This window comes from Callospermophilus lateralis, chromosome 2 (genome assembly GCF_048772815.1).
Source record: "Callospermophilus lateralis isolate mCalLat2 chromosome 2, mCalLat2.hap1, whole genome shotgun sequence".
In the NCBI taxonomy this organism is placed as follows: Eukaryota; Metazoa; Chordata; class Mammalia; order Rodentia; family Sciuridae; genus Callospermophilus; species Callospermophilus lateralis.
The window spans coordinates 207,004,159-207,023,141 of NC_135306.1; the positions used below are offsets into that span (position 1 = coordinate 207,004,159).

An 18,983-nucleotide genomic window follows, 5' to 3' on the forward strand; every position below is an offset into this window, starting at 1 on the left:
GGGCCGAGGTCCTTGGTACCCCCAGTAGCCTGGACGCTTGTCATGGTGACTGGGGAGAGGATGGCAAGGCCATACAGCTATGGTGGCCAAGCCCAGAACTTACCTGGTCTGTTGTGGGGCTGAATGGTGACCATTGTCACTGTGACCACAGACACCTGACTCTACCTGAAAGCCAGAGCCAGCAAAGAGCTCAGTCAGGAGGCCCCTGTTGGGTGATTTATCTCCTTCCAAAAGGATTTCAAGTACAGGTGCGCGAGTCACCTTGGAGAAGAGAGTCCAGGTGGTGGGGGTGGGGGCTGTAGGCTCCTCGGGCAGAGGCTGGGCTCCTGGCTGGTGCCTGTGTTGTGGCTGGGTGTCAGCTGCACTCAGGAAACCTTTATCAGCTGGGCCAGTGAGAGAACAGCGAGAGCCCAGTGCCAGGGTGGAGTCTCCTATAGCCTGGTGCCAGGCGCCCCCGGCCAGCCCTGCTGGCCATTGGGAGGCTGCAGCTGTGGTATGAGGGGTGTCTGGCTTTACAATAGGAAGGGGGCCTTGGGGTGTGGCTCAGTGGCTGAGCACTTGCCCAGCCTGGTTGGGGCCCGGGTTCCACCCCCCCGCACTACCAACAAACAAAAAGCAAACAAGGGAGGTGACTGAGCTTGGGGGGGACAGGAGTCAGGCAGGGATCTGGGCAGAAGGACAGTGGGCAGAGACCTGGTGGGGAGGTACCTGGGGACCTCAGTGGCAGCCTGCTTCCTCTCACTGGGGACCAACCTTTATCACACCTGAGGTCCTGAGGCAAAGGCCTGCAGTGGACAGGTTGAGTTTTATCAGCCACCTTTAGAAATGGCCTTACCCACTGTGGAGGGTGGGGCCTGCCAGCGGGTGACAGTTCAAAAACAAAACCTGGAACCCTGGAGACCAGAAGGCCCCCCGGGCTGCCTGTGTAGCTGGGCCTTGCCCTCCCCTCTCTCTCTCGAATTTTGTACTTCCCCAGAGGCAGATGGGAGAGGTTCTTTCTTTAGCTTCAATACTTAGCACAAAATTAAAACCAACTTTAAGAGCACTTCCGGGGCTGGCTCCTAACTGGCCGGCCCAGAGCACATGAGCGGCCACTGAACGAACGTGTCTGCTTAATGAAGGCGAGGCACCTTGGCTATCCTGGTGAGCCTGAGCTTTGGAGTTCACCGGGGTGTCAGCGAGCCAGGGGCGCTGTCTGGGAGACTCTCCAGGCCTGTCCTGGTAGCCGGCCAGGGGTCAAGACCTGGGGAGGGCAGCTTGGTCCGGCACTGGCTGGTGGAATTAAGTGTCCCCTGCTGGCTGGGCTGAACCGGGGCTCACTGAGCTGCTCCCTGACTTCCTGGCACGCTGCCCTCAAGGCCTCTCTGCCTCAGTCTCCTCCGCTGAGGGACAGGGTGGGAAGGCCTCCTGTTCTGCGGTTGATGGAGTAAGTCAAAGCAGGTGCTGCCCTGGGGGGCAGGGCCCTGTTGTTACTTTTCCCCTCTGTGTGACCATGTGGGAGAGAACTCTGACTGCCACTGTCCAGGGCTTTCCTCCACCCCCTCCCACTGTCCGCACGGGGTGTGTGGTGGGAACCGAGCCTGGCGCAGCCGTGCAGGGAGCGTGTCCCTCTCTGTGCCAGGCCACAGACGTCTAGAACCTGTGCTTCCCTCCAGGAACCAACCCATGTGCTGAGGGCAACGGCGGGTGCAGCCACCTGTGCTTCTTCACACCCCGTGCCACCAAGTGCGGCTGCCCCATCGGCCTGGAGCTCCTGAGTGACATGAGGACCTGCATTGTCCCCGAGGCCTTCCTGGTGTTCACCAGCAGAGCCGCCATCCACAGGATCTCCCTGGAGACCAACAACAACGACGTGGCCATCCCGCTCGCGGGCGTCAAGGAGGCCTCCGCGCTGGACTTCGACGTGTCCAACAACCACATCTACTGGACGGACGTCAGTCTGAAGGTACTGAGTGCCAGACACGCGCCTGCAGCTTGCGGCTGGGCTTTTGCCCACGACCTCCGCCTCCCGCGGGGGTCTATTTTAGAGAGCCATGATGTTCACATTCCACAGGCTAATGAAACGCAGGGCACCTGCTGGAGCCGGCACCAGCGTGTCCCGGAGCCTTGCACGCGGGCTCTGGAGCGCGTTTGTGTGCGAGGGTGTGTACGTCGACCTCAGCCCTGCCTGCTCCTGACCCGACCCCGTCTGCTCGCAGACTCCTCACTCACAGGGCAGGTGTCAGCGTCCTGGGGCACTCGAGGGAAAGGCCTTCTCGATCCCCAGAGCAGGTGTGGCACACTGGCCCCCTCACTCACAGCCGGTGCTGCCTACAGCGGGCTCCTGGCTTTTTTACTTAGCATTATAACAGGTGCTTAATAAAGGATGGGAGCTCTTTAATGTGATTTTTTTTAAGCATTTAAAGTATTTTTCTAGGCAGACACTTAGACATAACAAGGTTTTCTCTCTCATGAAAGTTCCTATTGCCCTTTTTCTCGCTCTAAATGGTCCCACGGTGAGGCCTTTTTTATTTTTAAATTTTTTTTAGAAATTGATGGATCTTTATTTTACTATTTATTTAATGTGGTGCTGAGGATCGAACCCAGGGCCTTGCACATGCTAGGCGAGTGCTCTACCCCTGAGCCACAACCCCAGCCCTGTCTTGTGTTTTAATAGTTCCTTGGAATAACGTTTTAGGAGGAAGATTACTAGGTAAAAGTGTGCAAGTGGTTGTAAGTCTACAGTATACATTTGAGGTGGGCTACTTGAAAAAGACATATACATATATATATGTATATATACATATACATATAAGTTTAATTTTGCTGAATTTCAAAATGTTTAATATTGAAAGTCTAGAATATTGGTATTATGATCTCAGATTTTGGTTCAATATTTATTCCAGGCAGTCAAGTAGCTCCTAGTTAGATGTCTATAAGAGATGCTGGTGGGGCTGGGGATGTGGCTCAAGTGGTAGCGCGCGCGCGCGCGCTTGCCTGGCATGCATGCGGCCCGGGTTCGATCCTCAGCACCACATACAAACAAAGATGTTGTGTGTGCCGAAAACTAAAAAATAAATATTAAAATTCTCTCTCTCTCTTAAAAAAAAAAAGAGATGCTGATCCCAAGTCAGGTACTGTGGCTGAGCTGCTTGGGAGGCTGAGGCAGGAGAATTGCAAGTTTGAGGTCAGTCTTGCAAATTACTGAGTCCCTGTCTCTAAAGGAAAAAGGAAAAGCTGGGTTCCGTGGCACTCACCTTTAATCCCAGCAGCTCGGGAACCTGAGACAGGAGGAATGGGAGTTCAAAGCCAGCCTCAGCAATGGGGAGGCCCTAAGCAACTCAGTGAGACCCCTCCTCTAATAAAAGACAAAATTGGGCTGGGATGTGGCTAGGTGGTTGTGTGTCCCTGGGTTCAATCCCTGGTGCCTGCCCCCCCAAAAACAGACGTGGTTCTTAAATTGCGGCTCTTTTCGTCCCGCCTGCCCAGACCATCAGCCGAGCCTTCATGAATGGCAGCTCCGTGGAGCATGTGATCGAGTTTGGCCTCGACTACCCAGAAGGCATGGCTGTCGACTGGATGGGCAAGAACCTCTATTGGGCTGACACTGGGACCAACCGGATTGAAGTCGCCCGGCTGGACGGGCAGTTCCGGCAGGTCCTCGTGTGGAGGGACTTGGACAACCCTAGGTCTCTGGCCCTGGATCCCACCAAGGGGTAAGGGCTGCTCTCTTCCCTCATGCGCGTCCCGTTCCCTCGTGGCCATGCCGGCGGGGTGACGTTCTGGCTGCCGCCTGGCACTCCGCGACTGGAGTTGCACTGGCCATCTCGAAGGTGCCAGGGCGGGCAGCGCCCTTGGAGGTTGTCTAGTTTATTCCCAGAGGGGAAGCGAGTGGCGGAAGCTGCTGCTTTCACCTGGGTCCTCTCAGAGTGTCCAGGGAGGCAGGGAAGTTCGGGACAAAGAGAAAGAAGTTCAGATTTGGGCCAGCAGGCAGCCGGAACTTCCAAAATTCTGATTGGGGGCATGAGCTTGCTTTTCCCGATGCTCTGGAGAGGAGGGGAGGGCCTGCCACCAGGCCCCTCTGCAGGGGGGGCTGGCACCTCTCCTCCTGTCTGAGGACGGGCTGTCCACCTGCTTCACTACGTTCGTCCTGGCTCACACAATGTCCTGGCCAGCTTAGTATTGGACCCCGCCACTGGACCCCAGCTTGGGGCCTGTTGTATGTTTGCTTTTTCTGCCACCTGTTTCTGTGGCCGTGGACGGGCGTTAGCTGGCTGACGGGTGGGCTGTGTTGGGGACTCGGGGAGGGAGCCCTGTGGAGCCTGTTGGGGGTCAGGGCTACAGCGTGGCCAGGGTCTTGCCCCTTCCTGTGTCCTTCACATTCTTGATGTGGCTTTCTCCCAGGAAGGGGGACCCAGCTGAGGAATGGTGGTGGTAGGGTCCCCTGTCGCCATCTACCATGGGCTGAGTGTGGACTCACTTCCCGCCCGCCACTGCCTTCCAGCTACATCTACTGGACCGAGTGGGGCGGCAAGCCCAGGATTGTGCGGGCCTTCATGGACGGGACCAATGGCATGACGCTGGTGGACAAGGTGGGCCGGGCCAACGACCTCACCATCGACTACGCAGACCAGCGTCTCTACTGGACAGACCTGGACACCAACATGATTGAGTCGTCCAACATGCTGGGTGAGGGCCGGTGGGCCCAGGGGGATCGGGGCAGGGCAGCAGGGCGTAGACCTCCTCTCGGCCCCTCCACAGTGGCCCGAGCAGCCATGAGATCTCAGCTACCTCACCCTCTGCTGGGGGCTGTCCCTGTCCAGCCCCTGCAGCCCTTGCTATGGGTCTGTAGCGATAGGCCCTGGGGACATCTCTTTCCTGTGCATCTGGTGGGTGCCAGGTCCCAGCCATGCCATGTACCAGGACTGTCCACCTCACGACAGAGGTTTTCATTGATGGGGAAACTGAGGCACCGGGAGGGTACAGGACTTGCCAGAGGTCACAGAGCTAGGGAGCCACTTAGACCTCAGGGCCATTGCTCGGACTCAGACCCCAAGACCATACTCGGACTCTGCCCAGCCCTGAGCACCTGCCCCGAGCTGGGAGACGTGCAGGGCCATTCTCAGGCTCCCGGCACTGGGTGGGTGATGGCACCTCCTTTTCACAGATGGTAGAAATGAAGCCTGGGGAAGTTTAAAGGGTGTCCGGTCAGCCAGCTCTAGGGGCAGGATCTGAACCCAGGACAAGGGACTCTGGACTCCACTCATGGCGGGCTGCTGTGCCAGTCACCTTGCATCGCTGTGACCAAGATACCTGACAAGAGCTACTTAAAGGAGGGAAGGGGTATTTTGGCCCCTGGTTTCAGAGGTTCAGTCCCTGACTGGCCGACCCCACTGCCCTGAGCCCAGGGCGGGGCGGAGGGGTGCTGCTCCCTCTTGGCAGCCAGGAAGCCTGGCAGGAAGATGCACCCTTCCAGGGCGTGCCGGTGACTGCCTCCCCCAGCCACACCCCCGCCTCCAGTGACACCCAGCTGGTTCCCCCAGACGGCTCTCACATCCAGTCCCTTCACCCCCGAGCACCCCTGCATTGACACAGGAGTTTCTGGGGGGACACCTTGCCTCCAAACTGTGACAGGTGGTTGTGTGAGCCGCCAGGTGATAAGCCAGGCGAAAAGCAAGGTGAGAGTGAAGGACAGGAGCAGCAGCCTGGAGGGCCACGTCTGGTTCCCAGGTGACCCGCAGCTTTGGGGCAGACAGGAGGAGACGTGGGGTCGAGCTGCAGGGGGCTGACCACCTGGATGGACCTGGCTTTTGAGCACTGGCAGAGGGGCCTTCAGTGGCCCTGACTGGCAGACTGTGAGCTGGGCTTCTGAGTCACCAGTCCCGTGGAACCCTGCAGAGAGGACCAAAGGACGTGGCTTGCTTCCTAACCACGGCCACTGCCATGTGCAGGTGAGGTGGCCGTGCCCGTCTTACAGATGAGGAAGCTGGGGCCCAGGCACGCTGCAGGCGGCTGGAGGCAGACCGTCCTGGTGTCTGCTGGGGCGAGTTGCACACCCTGTGGGTGCTGACTGTCCTGGGGTCTGAGCCTGGGGGTGAGGCTTGACTGTGAGACTGTCACCCCATTCCCAGGAGAATCACACAGCCCTGCGTGTTTGTGTCTTTACCCAAACCTGGAGCCTGATAGTGTCCGATCGCAGTGCGGCACAGTGGCCCAAGGTGCCCGAGAGCGTGACTCGCCTGCCGCGGGGTCTATTTCCGCGGAGGGGCGACCCTGCTGGTCGAGGTGGGCGTGTGCCTGGTGGTCACTGTGCCCACTCTCCACTGAGTGCCCTGGACGCTGGTGGAGCACCTGATTAATAGTGCAGGAGACCTGGGACAGCTGGGAGCAGAGGGAGTGACGAGGCCTGGCCAGTGGTGGCTGAGCGCCTGGCTGCCTGCGCTGTCACCCTGCCTGCTGCGGGGACTTAGCCACGTTTCCTGTAGTGAGACCTTTCTCGCAGAGTCGTGGTGTGAGGGACAAAGGCGCCTCCTGGTTTGACCCCGGCACTCGCCGTGCCCTCCCTGTGCCTGGTGAAGGTGACGGGTCAGGAAGCTGCCCGAGTGCGTGTGGTGGAGGTGGTCGGGTGGCCGCTTAATAACTGTCATTTTCCCAGTGATTAGATAAGCAACTCCCAAATTTCTGGAAAAATTTAAAAAAGGAAAAATATAAAGGAAAGTTATCTGTAATCTCACCTGGGATACCTGATGGTCTCAGTTTGGCAACTCTCTTTCTAGCATCGGATATTTAAAAAATAACTTGAAGATAGATATTATTCTTAAAATCTGAAGATTTGTTTCACTTATTTGCTTTTTAAAAATAATTTGTGAAACTTTCTTCCAAACTATACCATATTCAACTTTCGTTCTGCACTTTACTACTGGACATGACGTGCACGTTCACGCGTGCTCTCGCGTTGTTAGCGTGTTTGTTGGTGCAGTTGCATGTGAAGGGGGGCAGGTGAGAAGTGCTCTCACCGCTCGCGTGCCGCACAGGTGAAGGCTGTGGAGCTGCACCTGGCCCAGCCCGGGGCTCCCTCTGCCTCTCTGGCCCCTCGTGCTGCCCCCTGGGCTCCACCCAGCCCTGCTCTCCAGGTTCCCCAGCCCAGGCCCGTGGCTGGCTTAGGTGGGTGAGTGTCAGCATCCTCAGCCCCTGCTAGTGGGCGATACGGAGAGGCCGGTCAGCCCCATCCTCTCTGTAGCTGCCTGTGGACAGCGGGGCCTGGCTGCATCTGCCCTGCCTAGACTCTGCGGGGACTTGCAGAGCAGACTTCATGCCTCTTCTCTGCTCTTAGACCAAAAGCTAAGTTTTCCTCTATCATAGACACATGCAGCAAAACCTCACCGACTTGGCTCTAAGGGGCATTAAGTGCACGTTCTCATCCACATGAGGCCGCCACCGCGTCCTCCCTCTTAACTTTCATGTCTCCAGGTGGGACTCCGTCCAGCCCCCGGCCACCCCTCGGGCTCCGCAGCTCGGCGGATCTGACCTTCCCTCTAGACGCTGTTGCGTTGACCCAGGGCTTCCCCGGTGCTTCAGGGTCCTCTTCCCATCTCAGCGTTTCTGGTCACGCCGTGAAGTCCCTCTTGCCCTGTAGGCGAGGTCTTCATACGCTCTGGAGAAGAGGGTGTGGACTCCTTGGCAGGGCTGGATGGCGGTTTCCCCGAGTGGTGTCATGGGATGTGTGTCAGAACGGTCATCACGAATCTCGCTGTGTGTCCCAGTGTGTAACATTTGAGTCATGTGGGCACCCATGGGGACACTCCTGTTGGGCGGGGTTGCAGCTCAGTGGCAGAGTGCCTGCGAAGCATGTTCGATCCCCAACACCTTAAAAATACCCATTTTTCAAACAGGGAGGCTGAGGTCAGGGAGTGAATGTGGATTCCCAGGTCCCACGCTGGCCGCAGAGGAGCGGGTGTCCCAGGCTGGGTCACTGCGGGGCTGGTTTTTTTAAAAGGTGGATTTTGAAACTTTTAGTGAAGTGTAACCTATGTGTGGTTAAGCACAGAAACCTGGAGTGGTCAGGGTGAGGAATTTTCAAATACTTACACGTGTGCACAGACGTGATCCGCGTGGCTTCCACCTGGAGCAGGGTGACTGGTCTCCCTTGTGCTCTTCCCAGTCTGTCCTTCCTCAGGGTAACTGCTGCCCTGACTTCTGTGTGTGTGTGTGTGTGTGTTTCTTGTTTGCTGTTCTAGAACTTTCTACAGCTTGTGCTCACTCAGCCCCACAACTGAGATTGTCCTCGTTCTTGCCATCTTGGCGCCCTGTGGTTTGTGGGGTGCAGACACCACGCTGCAGACCATCTCGTGTGTTGGGTGGATGTTGCGTCTGTCTTTCTTGCGTTTTTCCCTTGGGGTGGGATTGCGGGTGGGCGTGCGCTCGGCGAGCTAGGTCTGTCCTTATCCAGAGCCGCTCAGGTTCCAAGGCGCAGAGGTAGTCACCGGGCTGCGGCGTGGGCCCTGCTGGCCCTAGCTTGCTGACCTCGGGCCGTGTCTGCACGCAGGTCAGGACCGCGTGGTGATTGCTGACGACCTCCCGCACCCCTTTGGCCTGACGCAGTACAGCGACTACATCTACTGGACGGACTGGAACCTGCACAGCATCGAGAGGGCCGACAAGACCAGCGGCCGGAACCGCACCCTCATCCAGGGCCACCTGGACTTCGTGATGGACATCCTGGTGTTCCACTCCTCCCGCCAGGATGGCCTCAACGACTGCATGCACAACAACGGCCAGTGTGGACAGCTGTGCCTCGCCATCCCTGGCGGCCACCGCTGTGGCTGTGCCTCACACTACACTCTGGACCCCAGCAGCCGCAACTGCAGCCGTAAGTACCTGTTTCCTGGGCACCTCAGTCCCACACGGAGCTGGCCCTGGGCCTGGGGGAGAGGCGCTTCCCATCGGGGGCTCCCCTGGTGTACGTGGGTGGTTGTGCAGGCCGTGCACTATACGAGCTTCAAGGTGCGTTCTGGCGGTGCAGGTTGGGAGAAGGATCTATTGCTTGAGTGAGGCACGACTGACCGGGCCGCGCCCTCGGCTGGCAGAGTCCTCACAGGGAGCCCTGAGTTTGTACAGGTCTCCGGACAGCGCTCACCTGTGCTGCTCTCAGGGCTTTCTACAGTGCTCATTCCATCCCTGAGCTACAGGGCAGGTAGCGGCCCCTCCCCATTTCTCAGACAAAGAACCTAAAGCACAGAGATGTGTAGGGACCTGCCTAAGGCAGCACAGCTGGGAAAACCGGAGCCAGGCTTGACTGCACACAGGCTGTCTTCCAGTCCCCGGGCCTCACCTAGCCCTGCTGACCTCTGGTGTAGGCAGGCCTTCTTGTTCTCACATGAGTGATGATGGGAAGAGTGAGGTTCGAGAGCCCAGACCTTCCCGCAGCCCCAGGGGTGCAGGCGATCCTGCCGCAGGCCCTTCTGTGGTGCCCGCAGCAGGCGTTGGTAACTTGGCCTCTGCTCAGTGCCTGACCATTCACGAAGCCCCTTCTTGTCCAGCTTGTCCAGACCCCAGGCTGGTATGTGGAGGGCCTGGGGCCAGAGCCGCACTGTCCAGGGCCTTGGTCCTGTAGTTCTCATGCCCTCCTGGCCATGACCTTGAGGGACGGGGGCAGGACAGGACCAGGACGGTGCATTGACTCAGAGTCCCTGCCGACCTGGCTGTGACTTGGATCTCAGGCCACCCAGAGGGGCCCTTGAACGGTGGCTGCAGCTGTGGCCTCTCACAGGTGCTGGTGCCTCTGAACCTCGGCCTGGTCTCTGCCCTCGGGACATTGATTCTCTGCCGTGAAGGAGAGACCATCCTGTTTTCTGGTCCCTCTGAAAGCAGTGTCTGGGGGCCTCGTGCAGTGAACTGAGAGGAGGTTAGGGACATCCGGGTCCTTCCCAGCCCCTGGGAAACTGGGCAGCTGGAGACCGTGCCTCACCAGCCCCAGGAGTGGCCCCGAGCCAGCCTGACTCCTGGCTCCTCATTGTCCAGTTACCTGCTCTCCCTGACTCTCCAGGGAGTGTCCTTCCTGCTGTCTCCGTTTTCTACAGTTTATGGCACGTCACTTGAGCACGTGCAGGCATGGAGGAGACCACGGGGTCATCCCAACATCGCATGCCCCTGTCGGGGAGTCTGATGCTCGCTGAATTACCTTCCTTCTGTTTCCAGATTTTTTTTTTTTGGTACTGAGGATTGAACTCGGGGGCACTTGCCCACTGAGCCACATCCCCAGCCCTATTTTGTACTTTATTTAGAGACAGGGTCTCACTGAGTTGCTTAGGGCCTCACTGTGGCTGAGGCTGGCTTTGAACCTCCTGTCTCAGCCTCCAGGGCTGCTGAGATTACAGATGTGCACCACCATTCCCAGCTTTGTCCTTAGTTTTGATGACATTTGGTCTCCTTTTTTGGCAGTGCTGGGGATCGAGCCCAGGCCCTCGAGCATGCTAAGTAAGCACTCTACCTTTGAGCCCCACCCAGCTTGATGACGTACAATAAGTGTGTACGCCACTAGCGCACACACTTTGGAGTGACAGAGACACGTAACTTGGAGAGTAGAACCCCCATCACGCACCTCGGGGAACAGCCTATGTCTGCTTGGTCTTCTCCACGCCGTCTGCTGGATGCAGAGGCTGGGTGGCTTTGTGATCCTGGGAGCGCTGTGCACCCGCCACCCTCAGCCTGCGGTGCTGACCCCCAGCCCCATCTCTTTCCCCCTCCCAGCGCCTTCCGCCTTCTTGCTGTTCAGCCAGAAATGTGCGATCAGCCGCATGATCCCCGACGACCAGCGCAGCCCGGACCTCATCCTGCCCCTGCACGGTCTGAGGAACGTCAAGGCCATCGACTATGACCCGCTGGACAAGTTCATCTACTGGGTGGACGGGCGCCAGAACATCAAGCGAGCCAAGGACGATGGGACGCAGGCAGGTGCCCCTGGGGCACAGGGCGGGCACTTCCCCAGGAGCCTGTCCTGGCAGCGCCCAGGCTGTGCCCTCTTTCTTGAATGGAGGTGGGTGTGGGAGGAGGCTGCCGAGGTCGATCCGGGGTAGTCAGTGTTTGGGGCTCTGACTGTGGTTGCAGGATGGACCCTGGGTGTGGGGGACCCTGGCATAGCGAGGCGTCCCATTGTTGAGGTGGACTCGTGAGGTCAGGCCCCGGGAGCTCTTCCTCTCCAAGGAGGCCTCGTGCTGTGTGGGCTTGGTGATGGCGACTCTAGCTGTACCTTTGCTTCACAGGAAAGGTGCAGTCGGTTCTGTAATGCTGCCCGCACTCCTGGAAGTCACCACACTGCAGATGGCACAGCAGAAAGGCCAGGCCATGGGCAAAGGGGGCAGGGCAGGACCCTCAGTGACATATACAAAACAGGTCATGCATGTGATTCTACAGCAGCTCCGTTTCTAAGACTCCCGGCCAGCGCAGGAAGGCCCGGGGTTGCTCATAGACAGGAACGTTGTTAGCAGCTGTGGTTTTGCGATGGTGGAGAGAGGCTGGTGCGAGTGGCTGGAGTCCTGACCCAAGTGGGGGTGAGTGGGGGGGTCACTGTCCCAGCGCCGGGTGTGGGTTTCCACACGTACCTTGTGCTTCTCACTAGTGAAACTGGGAAAAAGCCAACGTCCTGTCTCCTGAGGTGTCACTAGTGGCCATGGAACCAGTTTCCATTTTCAAAAGGAGCCTTCCTACAGAACTGTCCAGTGGGGGGCCGGTTCTGGGAACGATGTTCTCACTCTCATGCAGATAACCCGCTCATGTTTCCAAAGACACATTTTATCAAAGCTTTAGAACCACAATCCCTGTCCCATCGAGCTGTCAGTGAGGGGCTAATGACATTGTAAGGAGATCTCCATGGCTTTGTCACAGCGGTGCAGAGGGGTGCCCGGGGAGGTCCAGATGATTCTTGTGTGGTCGATTTTTTTTTGTCCTGCACACTGATTTGGAGGCCACTGCCGTCTGCTCAGGCTGGACATCTCTTTTGACAAACTGCTTCCCTGGCATAGTACCTAGTCAGGGCAGGGGGCCCACATCCTTGGAGATGGTAGAAGTCAGCAGGATGGGTGGCAGCAGAGCGGCTGGGATCAGTGGCTCCGCAGCCTGATGGGACGATTCCTTTCATCTCCCTGGTGCAGGGGGCAGTCAGCATGAGCGCTTTGGGAAGAGGGAAGTGTTGATTGACAAACTGTGGCTTCCCTGCTGAGAAAGCTCCTGGGTGCAAAGTGCCTTTAAGTCCCCCTAAAGACAAGTCTTTCATGGTGTCCAGGGTGACAGGACCAGTGACAGGCCTTGAAGGGGAAGCTGCTGAAGAACAGCTTCTGGGGCTACCTCATTTGCAAATGCTATTCCCTTCCTGTGCCCTTGGCTCGTCCCTCCCTTCCCTCCTGTACCCCTGGCTCTTCCCATTTTTCCTGTGCCCCTGGCTCTTCCCATCCTTCCTTCCTCTACCCCTATTTCTTCCCTTCCTTCCTGTGCTCCTGGCTCTACCCTCCCTTCCTTCCGGTACCCTTGGATCTTCCCTTCCTTCCTGTGCCCCCGATTCTTCCTTCCTGTGCCCCTGGTTCTTCCCTCCCTTCCTGTTCCCTGGTTCTTCCCTCCCTTCCTGTTCCCTGGTTCTTCCCTCCCTTCCTGTGCCCCTGGCTCTTCTCTCCCTTCCTTCCTGTGCCCCTGGCTCTTCCCTCCCTTCCTTCCTGTGCCCCTGGTTTTTCCCTTCCTTCGCCCCTGGTTTTTCCCTTCCTTCCTGTGCCCCTGACTCTTCCCTCCATTTCTCTGGTTCTTCCCTCCTTCCTGTGCCCCTGGCTCTTCCCTCCCTTCCTTCCTGTGCCCCTGACTCTTCCCTCCCTTCCTTCCTGTGCCCCTGGCTCTTCCCTCCCTTCCTTCCTGTGCCCCTGGTTCCTCCCTCCTTTTCTTCCTATGCCCCTGGCTCTGCCCTCCCTTCCTTCCTGTGCTCCTGGATCCTCCCTTCCTTCCTGTGCCCCAGGTTCCTCCCTTCCTGGGCCTCTCTCCAGCTCCCTCCAGCAGGCTCCATCCTCTGGGGGCTCTGGCTTCATTACCTCCCCTCCCACCTTCGCTCAGCTCAGGCGCTTGTGTCTCTCGCTCTCTCTGCTCTTCATCGTGGTTAGTGTGCCTAGCATCAGTTTTGTCATTTTCTCCACCGTCAGGGCCACCTCCTTTGGTGCTAAGCAGGTTACGTTACCGTGAACATTTACCTCCAGCACTTTCTCGTCTGTGCAGACTGACTGTCCCCATTAAACACTGAGTGCCATTCCCTTCCCCAGCCCAGGTTCCCCATACCACTTGCTGTCTGAGGGTCCAAGGCCTCTAGGGACCTCAGGTGAGTGGGGTCACGTTCGTCTTGCTGCCTGGCTTCTCACCCCAGCGCGAGTCCTCAGGCCCCTCCTCCTTTTGTGGGAGGCTGAATGATATTCTGTCCCGTGGCTGGGCCACGTCTGCTCTCCATGGAGGGGCACCCGCGTCTCCTGCCTTGTGGCTCTGTGGATTGGCGCTGCGTGGAGGGTACTTGGCCAAGGTTTTGTAGCAGTGAGGTGAAGAGCTAAGTGCGGTGGACTCGGATGCTGGGGAGACAACGTGTCGTTGTCAGTGAAGCCATCCAGCCGCGGACGCTGCCCCCTGGCTTTGCCTGCCTGGGGGACAGGCGCTGTGCTGCTCCCTGTATGCCTTTTGCATGTGGTTCTGAGTGGGTCTCAAAGTCTAGTTCTGTGCCCTTGATTCTGACCAGGACTAGCTGGAATCTTGCTTCTCTTCTGGTCCCCAGCTGGACAGCTCTGGCTCTGGGGAAGGACTGTGCCCAGCAGAGTAACACTTGGCTCTCCCAGACCCTCAGCTCGGTGGAAATGTGATGTTGCTACCTGTAAAGTTGTACCGTCCTGTGATGAGATCTGGCCAGCAAGACTGGGCCAGAGCTGGAGTGTGTCTGTGTGTGTGTGTGGGCGAGCGCGCTCGCGTGTGTTTGTGTATGGGGGGGGTTGGCTGTCATTTTCAGTGGACTCCTAGAGCCTAGGCCTGGGGAAGGGGCTTCGTTTTAGCTTCAGGCCCCTTTGCTACCTGGAGGCTTCTAGTTTTATTACTTGCTGGAAGCAGTCGATAAAAAACACCTAGAATACCCCAAGCTCAGAGCGCCAGCCTTGGCCTCCCCCTGAGGGGGCAGGAGCGGAGAGGCTGGCCCATCCCCAGCTAGAGGAAGGAGCTTTCTTCCACACCACTGGCTGGTGCTCCAGGCCCACTTTGCTTGTGCCAGGTCACTAAGAGCCCCAAAGCTTTGGAGGTGACCCAAGGACGACCCTCCCTTCCTCCTTGGTTGGTTCAACAAAGCCCCTTTGGAAGGTTTCTCCGTTGGGGGCTCCAGAAGCCAGGGCTTGCCCCTGATGGCACAGGCACAGCAGGTGGCACAGCAGGTGGCGCTCTTGGGGGCTGCTCTGGGTGGAGACACCAGGAGTGTAGAGGCAGGGTGACATCTAGAGCCGCTGGGACACAGGCTGGCCTTGCGCTCTCAGGAGGAGCTGTGGGTCATCCTGCACGGCTGGCGCCTTCCCCTGCTCTGCACCTTGCCCTCCCATCACCCCTCACCTGCCAGCATCTGCCCAGGGAGCGGGGAGAGTGGGCCTCTGGCCTTCACGCCTGCCATCCTGGCACTCTGAATTCAAAGAATAGGATTCGAGGGTCTAAGCCAAAAGCACACACCCTAGGAATGCAAAGAAGAGCTGAGATGCCCTGGAACGCCAGGGTCGGTGCAGCTGGGAGAGGGCCGAGCCACGGGACCACCTAGTGCCGACGGCTGACTGGCTCAGGGGCCTGGAACCCAAGGTCACACCAGGGGCTTCCCCAGGCTGGAGGCTGGTGTCTGGATCTGGTCCAGCTTCCCTTTGTTTTCTTGAGTGAGCACCTGGTGAAGGGCTGATTTGAGAGCAAACATCCCCAGACGGGTGTGGAAAGTTTGACTTTCAGGCTAAGCTCAGGAACGTGGCCTCTGTGCTCCCTCAACACGTCTTTAGCTGGTGGTCATAGGGTCTCTGATGGGTGACTTTTGTTCCTTCTGTCTTATAGCCCTTTGTTTTGACCTCTCCGGGTCAAAGCCAAAACCTGAGCCCAGACAGACAGCCGCACGACCTCAGCATCGACATCTACAGCAGGATGCTCTTCTGGACGTGCGAGGCCACCAACACCATCAACGTCCACCGCCTCGATGGGGACGCCATGGGCGTGGTGCTCCGGGGGGAACGTGACAGGCCAAGGGCCATTGCCGTCAACGCAGAGCGAGGGTAGGAGGCCGACGGGACGGGTGGTGCTGCACCTGGCTCAGGCCTCCTGCAGTGCACTCAGGGCAGCCGCTGGGGCTGCGGGGGGTCTGCCCTCCCAGCTTCCAGTCAGCAACTCCCCAGGCTCCCCAGCTGGAGCGGGCCCAGGCCTCAGGACGACAGAGTCACGCGGAATGGCAGGCAGCAGACCCCAGGGACAGGCTTAGCAGGGGAGGGGAGACGGGAAGTGGGCCCAGGGAGACTTAAAAAGGCAGTGTCGGAAAGACGGGCCTTCCGATCATGGGTCTTGTCGATCCGTCAGACTTCCCTGGGGTCCCGTGGGTTCTACAGGGGCTCCTGCAGCTGCTCCCTTCCCAGAAGGACCTCAGAGTTTGATGGGAGGTACCCAGGACAGGTCGACAGGCCTGGAGCGGAAACCCGGGCAGGAGGGGTCCTAAAGCCCCGCGCCACGAGGCTCAGAAACAACAAAGAGTGTGCAGAGGGCTGTGTCAGGAGCATGGGGCCTTCTTCAAGTCCCTCAGACCTGACGTGCCAGCCAGGAGACTTGTCAAGGGACTGCCTGGTGGGGCCTGTGCCAGTGTTGATTGGAGCAGGCACAGGCCCCAGGCTAGGCACACCCCAGTGTGAACTTGGACCCCTGCACTTCCTGCTCGGGTGACCTTGGGCAGGTGGCTTTAACCCCTCAGCCCCTCAGTTTCCCTGTCTGTCAGAGTGGGCACAGGAGCGCCTGTGGGGACTCTGCCGTACACAGAGGGCTTGGAGCAGAGTGCTGGTATTTGAGGAGTGTCGCAGTCTGGCTGGGCAAAATACCCGGGTGGGGGGGTGACAAGCATCTTGTGAAGGTTGAAACAGCGGGAGCCGCTTTATTACGGCACAGCAGAGGTATATATGCCCAACTAATGACACACAGCTTAACTTAATTAACATCATCTAGATACAGCAGTCAGTCATTAAGGAATCCTCGTCGTCTTAATGACTCGCTGGCATTACGTCACAAACCACTCCTCCTGGCAAAGTGCCAGGCGCCATCTTAACTTGGTTGTGGCCCTCAACAGAGGGGGCTGCCCAGGGACTGAGGGAGCCAGCCTCTGAAGAGGCAAGGGCTCCTGCGCTGTGCAGAGATTACTGTCCTGTGGTTGCCGGACGAAGCCCCAGGGTTTGGAGGTGGTTAGGACGACAGGCAGGCAGACGTTTACCCTCTCATCGTCCCAGAGGTCTGGAACCAAGCTTTTGGCCACATCCCCTCCGCAGCGGGGCAGGGGGTGGGGTGGGGGTCGCCCAGCTTCAGGGTTCTCCTGGCGTCCTGGGACTTGTGGTCGCGTCACCCCAAGCCCTGCTCTCAGGGAACGCTGGCCTCTTCTCTCCGTGGCCTTCTGTCTTCCCACTGGACATACGGTCCACCCTGACCCAGCATAACCTCATCTTGATCCTTAGTTACATTTTAGAAGACCCTGCTTCCAAATAAGCTCATGTTCTGGGGTTCTGGGGTGGACGTGGACTTTGGGGGACACCATTCCTTCTAGCGTAGGGCATAACCTGTCCGGCTCCGGGCCAGCCCCGGGAGGCAGGGCTCTGACTGGGTGCCTGCAGGGTCGGGGAGGCCCGGTCAGCTGCGGAGCTGCAGTGGCCGGGGAAGCTCCCGACCTGTGCTTCCCGCTGCCCCCCCGCAGGTACCTGTACTTCACCAACATGCAGGACCGAGCAGCCAAGATCGAGCGCGCAGCCCTGGACGGCACGGAGCGTGAAGTCCTGTTCACCACGGGCCTGATCCGCCCTGTGGCCCTCGTGGTGGACAACACGCTGGGCAGGCTCTTCTGGGTGGACGCAGACCTGAAGCGCATCGAGAGCTGCGACCTGTCAGGTACGTGCCCGAGGCCTCCCTGGTCGTCGGCACCTTGGCAGTCCACAGGTGTCCCTTCATGAAGCCACGGCATCTTGTTAGCAGCAGCAGTTGCTGCCTGGCACTGTGCTGGGGCCCTTGGCACATCCTGTGTATCCCACCCCCTGAGCTGCAGGGCGGGGTCCCAGAGGAGCGCATCCCTGGAGGGAAGTGAGGGTTGGTGCTTCATGGGGCTGGGTCCTCACAGCTCCTAGAGGGAGGGGCTGGGCCCTCAGAGCTCCCAGAGGGGGGGCTGGGCCCTCAGAGCTCCCAGGGGGGGGGCTGGGCCCTCAGAGCTCCCAGAGGGGGGGCTGGGCCCTCAGAGCTCCCAGAGAGGGGGGCTGGGCCCTCAGAGCTCCCAGAGGGGGGGGCTGGGCCCTCAGAGTCCTAGAGGGAGGGGCTGGACCCTCAGAGCTCCCAGAGGGGGGGGGCTGGGCCCTCAGAGCTCCCAGAGGTGGGGGCTGGGCCCCCCACAGCTCCTAGAGCCGGGGGCTGGGTGTAGGAGGGGAAGTGCCGTGCTTGCACCAGCCAGACTAGGGTCCACAGTTGGGGCCTATGGCCCTGATACGGAGGCCAGCCCTGACTGTAGCACAGGACCCCCGGGCAGAGATCCCGGGCAGCCATCTCTTTGGACCTCATTTCTGAGCTGAGTGTGGCAGGGCTCTTGAGTCTGGCTGTCACTCAGGAGCCCGTGTCCCGCCTACAGGGGCCAACCGCCTGACCCTGGAGGATGCGAACATTGTGCAGCCCGTGGGCCTGGCTGTGCTCGGCAGGCACCTCTACTGGATCGATCGCCAGCAGCAGATGATTGAGCGCGTGGAGAAGACCTCCGGGGACAAGCGCACTCGCGTCCAGGGCCGCGTTGCGCACCTCACGGGCATCCACGCTGTGGAGGAAGTCAGCCTGGAAGAGTTCTGTATGTGGGGCGGGCCGGGGTGCAGCGGGGTCCAGCAGGAAGGGTGGAACCAGGCAGGAGGCCAGCCTTGGGGCCCATGTGACCCCAGCAAGGTAGTGGCCCAGCACCAAAGACCAGCAAGTGTCCAGATGTCCCAAGGCCTCTCTGGGTCTTTTCCATTTGCCACAAAACAATTGGCCACAAACCTAGAGTTTAAAAACAGCACCCAAAGCTGGGTGTGGTGGCGCACACTGGTAATCCCTGGGACTCAGGAGGCTGAGGCAGGAGCTTTGCAAGTTCATGGCCAGTGTCAGTGACTTAGTGACCCTGTCTCAGTATAAAAAGGGCTGGAGATGTAGCTGGCTGGTGGAGCGCACCTGGGTTCACTCCCCAGTTCTGCAAAAGAAAACCTGGCCCACCTCCTGTCTGACTTCTGTGGAGCCGAGGTCTGGGTGTACCACGGCACAGGAGGGCTCGCAAGTGAGAGGCTCTGTAGAAGAATTCATTCCTGCACTCGTCAGAGCGTTGACAGTCATACAACCAGGCCCTATTCCCTCTGGCTATCTACCAGGGTCAGCCACTGCCACCTCCTTGTCCTGTGGCCCCTTGCATTACCACTCAGCCTTCCGGTACTATAACACATACCTGAGATAATCAGCTTAGGAAGAGAAAAGGTTTTCTTAGTTCATGGTCTTAGAGGTGGTTCATGGTCTTAGAGGTGGTTCATGGTCCATGGTCGGTGGGCCCTTTTGGGCCTGTGTTGAGCCAGCATATCCTGGTGGGAGCAGGTGGCATAGAAGAGCTGTTATCTCCTGGTCAGGAATTAAGACAAAGGAAGAGGATGGGGTCGGGTTGGTCCCCTGCTCTGCAAGGGCTCACTCCCAGGGACCTGGAGACTTCCTGGGCACCATCTCTTAAGGTTGCATGGTCTCCCAGTGGT

The 18,983-nt window shown here is 58.8% G+C and overlaps 1 protein-coding gene across 2 annotated transcripts in view; it reads left to right on the plus strand.

Moving 5' to 3' along the window:
• Window positions 1-18,983, plus strand: part of Lrp5 (LDL receptor related protein 5) — a 99,637-nt gene that overhangs the window by 62,390 nt on the left and 18,264 nt on the right. For both annotated transcript variants that reach the window (XM_076847707.2, XM_076847708.2), the window contains 8 exons: window positions 1,656-1,945; window positions 3,469-3,695; window positions 4,484-4,668; window positions 8,525-8,848; window positions 10,729-10,928; window positions 15,058-15,272; window positions 16,940-17,130; window positions 17,855-18,064. In XM_076847707.2, coding sequence (XP_076703822.2) covers window positions 1,656-1,945; window positions 3,469-3,695; window positions 4,484-4,668; window positions 8,525-8,848; window positions 10,729-10,928; window positions 15,058-15,272; window positions 16,940-17,130; window positions 17,855-18,064 — 1,842 coding nt within the window. The remainder of the gene's footprint in view (window positions 1-1,655; window positions 1,946-3,468; window positions 3,696-4,483; window positions 4,669-8,524; window positions 8,849-10,728; window positions 10,929-15,057; window positions 15,273-16,939; window positions 17,131-17,854; window positions 18,065-18,983) is intronic.